This window comes from Portunus trituberculatus, chromosome 10, assembly GCF_017591435.1.
Source record: "Portunus trituberculatus isolate SZX2019 chromosome 10, ASM1759143v1, whole genome shotgun sequence".
Taxonomy (NCBI): domain Eukaryota; kingdom Metazoa; phylum Arthropoda; class Malacostraca; order Decapoda; family Portunidae; genus Portunus; species Portunus trituberculatus.
Genome location: NC_059264.1, coordinates 2,179,083 through 2,181,582, shown reverse-complemented (window position 1 = coordinate 2,181,582; position 2,500 = coordinate 2,179,083). Strand labels below are relative to the sequence as shown.

The following is a 2,500-nucleotide window of genomic DNA, read 5'->3' as shown; positions in this document are numbered from 1 at the left end:
TCCAGCCCATTGTTCCGTGTCAGCCCCTTTCCAGCCCTCCTGTCCCCTCCTACACACTATCAGCCCCCTGTCTCCTGTTACACACCCAATCAGCCTCTTTCCAGCCCCTGTCCCCTGCCACATGCCATATCAGCCCCTTCCAGCCCATTGTCCCCTGCCATACACACTTCCAGCCCCTTATCAGCCCCATGCCCCTTGCTACACATCCCTGTCAGCCTCTAGTACCCTGCCACACATCCAATCAGCCCCCTTCCAGCCCCCTGCCCCCTACCACACACTCCACCAGCTCTAGCCCCACACAGTCCTCTTCAGTAGCCCCTTATCAATACATTCCAGACCCTTCAGACACCCTTGCCAGCCCTTTCCAACCTAATTCAGTCCCCACTAAGCCTTCCAGCACCATTTTAGACCCCCAGACCTTTCTAGACCATATCCAGACCCTACCAGCCTTATTCAGCCCTGCACTACCCTTCCAGCACCACTTCCAGACCTCCAGCCCCATCCAGAGCCTCCTAGCACCACTTTAGACTTAATTTAGCCTCCTAGCCCCTTCCAGATCCCTACCAACCCCTTCATCACCGCACAAACACCCTTCCACCCACTGCAACATCAAATAAACCACACATCAATATTTGTAACACACTCCAGCCCCCTCAGCCCCTTTCAGTCAATACCTCGCTTTGTCTTTGATTTTCCCGGTCCACCACCCCTTACAATACCTCTCAGCCCCTTGCAACCCTCAAACCCGGTCCATCAGCCCCCACAACACTTCCCAGCCCCCTAACCTCACCTTGCTGTTGATTTTCCCGGTCCACTAGCTCCTTACAACCCTTCCTCAGCCCCCTTTTCAGCCCCCAAACCTCACCTTGCCGTTGATTTTCCCGGTCCATCAGCCCCTATAACACCTCACAGCCCCCTCTTCAGCCCCCAAACCTCATCTTCCCGGTCCACCAGCCCCTATAACACCTGACAGCCCCCAAACCTCACCTTGCCGTTGATTTTCCCGGTCCACCAGCCCCTATAACACCTCACAGCCCCCTTTTCAGCCCCCAAACCTCACCTTGCCGTTGATTTTCCCGGTCCACCAGCCCCTATAACACCTGACAGCCCCCTTTACAGCCCCCAAACCTCACCTTGCAGTTGATTTTCCCGGTCCACCAGCCCCTATAACCTGACAGCCCCCTTTTCAGGCCCCAAACCTCACCTTGCCGTTGATTTTCCCGGTCCACCAGCCCTCGTCGCCTGATATCTTGACGTCCCTGCTGAGCACTTCGATCACCTCACCGTGGCGGAGACTCAGCTCGTCATCCCCCTGGGCTTCGTAGTCATACAAGATGGTGCACAGGCTTGGTTGTCCCGCCGCTGCCTGCACAAAGAGACGGGGGTTTGATTAAGAGGGTTGGGATTATTCATTTATTTATTAATGTAGGAGAAGGCAAGGTAAAGGGAAAAAAATTAAATAAAAAAAAAATGTCCACTTGGCTGCAGGTTTTTATTTATTTATTTTTTTTTTTTATCTATACCATGTGGGTTTTTTTAAGGGATTTTCTGGGCTAAAGGGGATATTTTTTTTTGGTACCTAGAAACCGTTGCCCCGAGTGAGGAACCCCAGCTTACACTCGGACCGTGGACAGGATTCGAACCCGTGCGCTTGGAGACCCCCTCGGAGCCCAAAGCACGCATGGTTCCACTGTACCACGGCGGACCTTACACAAATGCCCTCACTCTACCCGCTGAGCCACGAGGAGGAAAAGGATTAGCCAAAATTATGGAACAAATGTCTTGGTATCTCCCTCTTAACCTCGCATTATATTTACCTTGAGATTTGTGTACGATTAGACCATTTTATTGACATTAGGAAGGGTCTATGGAGGTCAGAAGATTAATGGCCACAGTCTTCACTATTTCAATCACCACATATATTTCTGAAGCTGTATGAAATCACCATATAGTAAGCAGAAAGAATGCAAATACGTCATGGTACTGAAGGGTTAAAAGACATTGAAAGCCGCATTAAGTTGGAAATACAGAAGCAGGTAAGGAGTTCCAGGGGTGTTTAGGGTGTGTTTGGGGTGTTTGGAGTGTGTTTGGGTGTGTTTGAGTGTGTTTGAGTGTGTTTGTGTGTGTTGGGGTGAGTTTGGGGTGTGTTTGGGTGAGTTTGGGGTGTGTTTGGGGTGTTTGAGTGTTTGAGTGTGCTGGGGTGAGTTTGGGTGTGTTTGAGTGTGTTTTGGGTGCGTTTTGAGTATTTGGGGTGTGTTTGGGTGTATTGGGGTGAGTTTGGGATATGTTTGGGTGTGTTCTGGGTGGGTTTTGAGTATTTGGGGTGTGTTTGGGTGTGTTCTGGGTGTGTTTGGGTAGGTTGGGATGGGTTGTGTGTGTTTTGGGTGTGTTTGGGATGTGTTTGGGGTGTGCTTGGATGTATCTTGGGTGTTTGGGTGTGTTTGGGGTGTTTTCGATGTGTTTGGATGTGTTTGAGTGTGCTTTGAGTATGTTTGGGTGT

General features: G+C 50.7%; 1 protein-coding gene across 12 annotated transcripts in view; it reads right to left on the bottom strand.

The window, feature by feature from the left end:
* Positions 1-2,500, bottom strand: part of LOC123501849 (mitogen-activated protein kinase kinase kinase 11-like) — a 73,564-nt gene that overhangs the window by 51,132 nt on the left and 19,932 nt on the right. For all 12 annotated transcript variants that reach the window (XM_045250879.1, XM_045250876.1, XM_045250877.1 and 9 more), the window contains exon 2: positions 1,205-1,366. In XM_045250879.1, the coding sequence (XP_045106814.1) occupies positions 1,205-1,366 (162 nt within the window). The remainder of the gene's footprint in view (positions 1-1,204; positions 1,367-2,500) is intronic.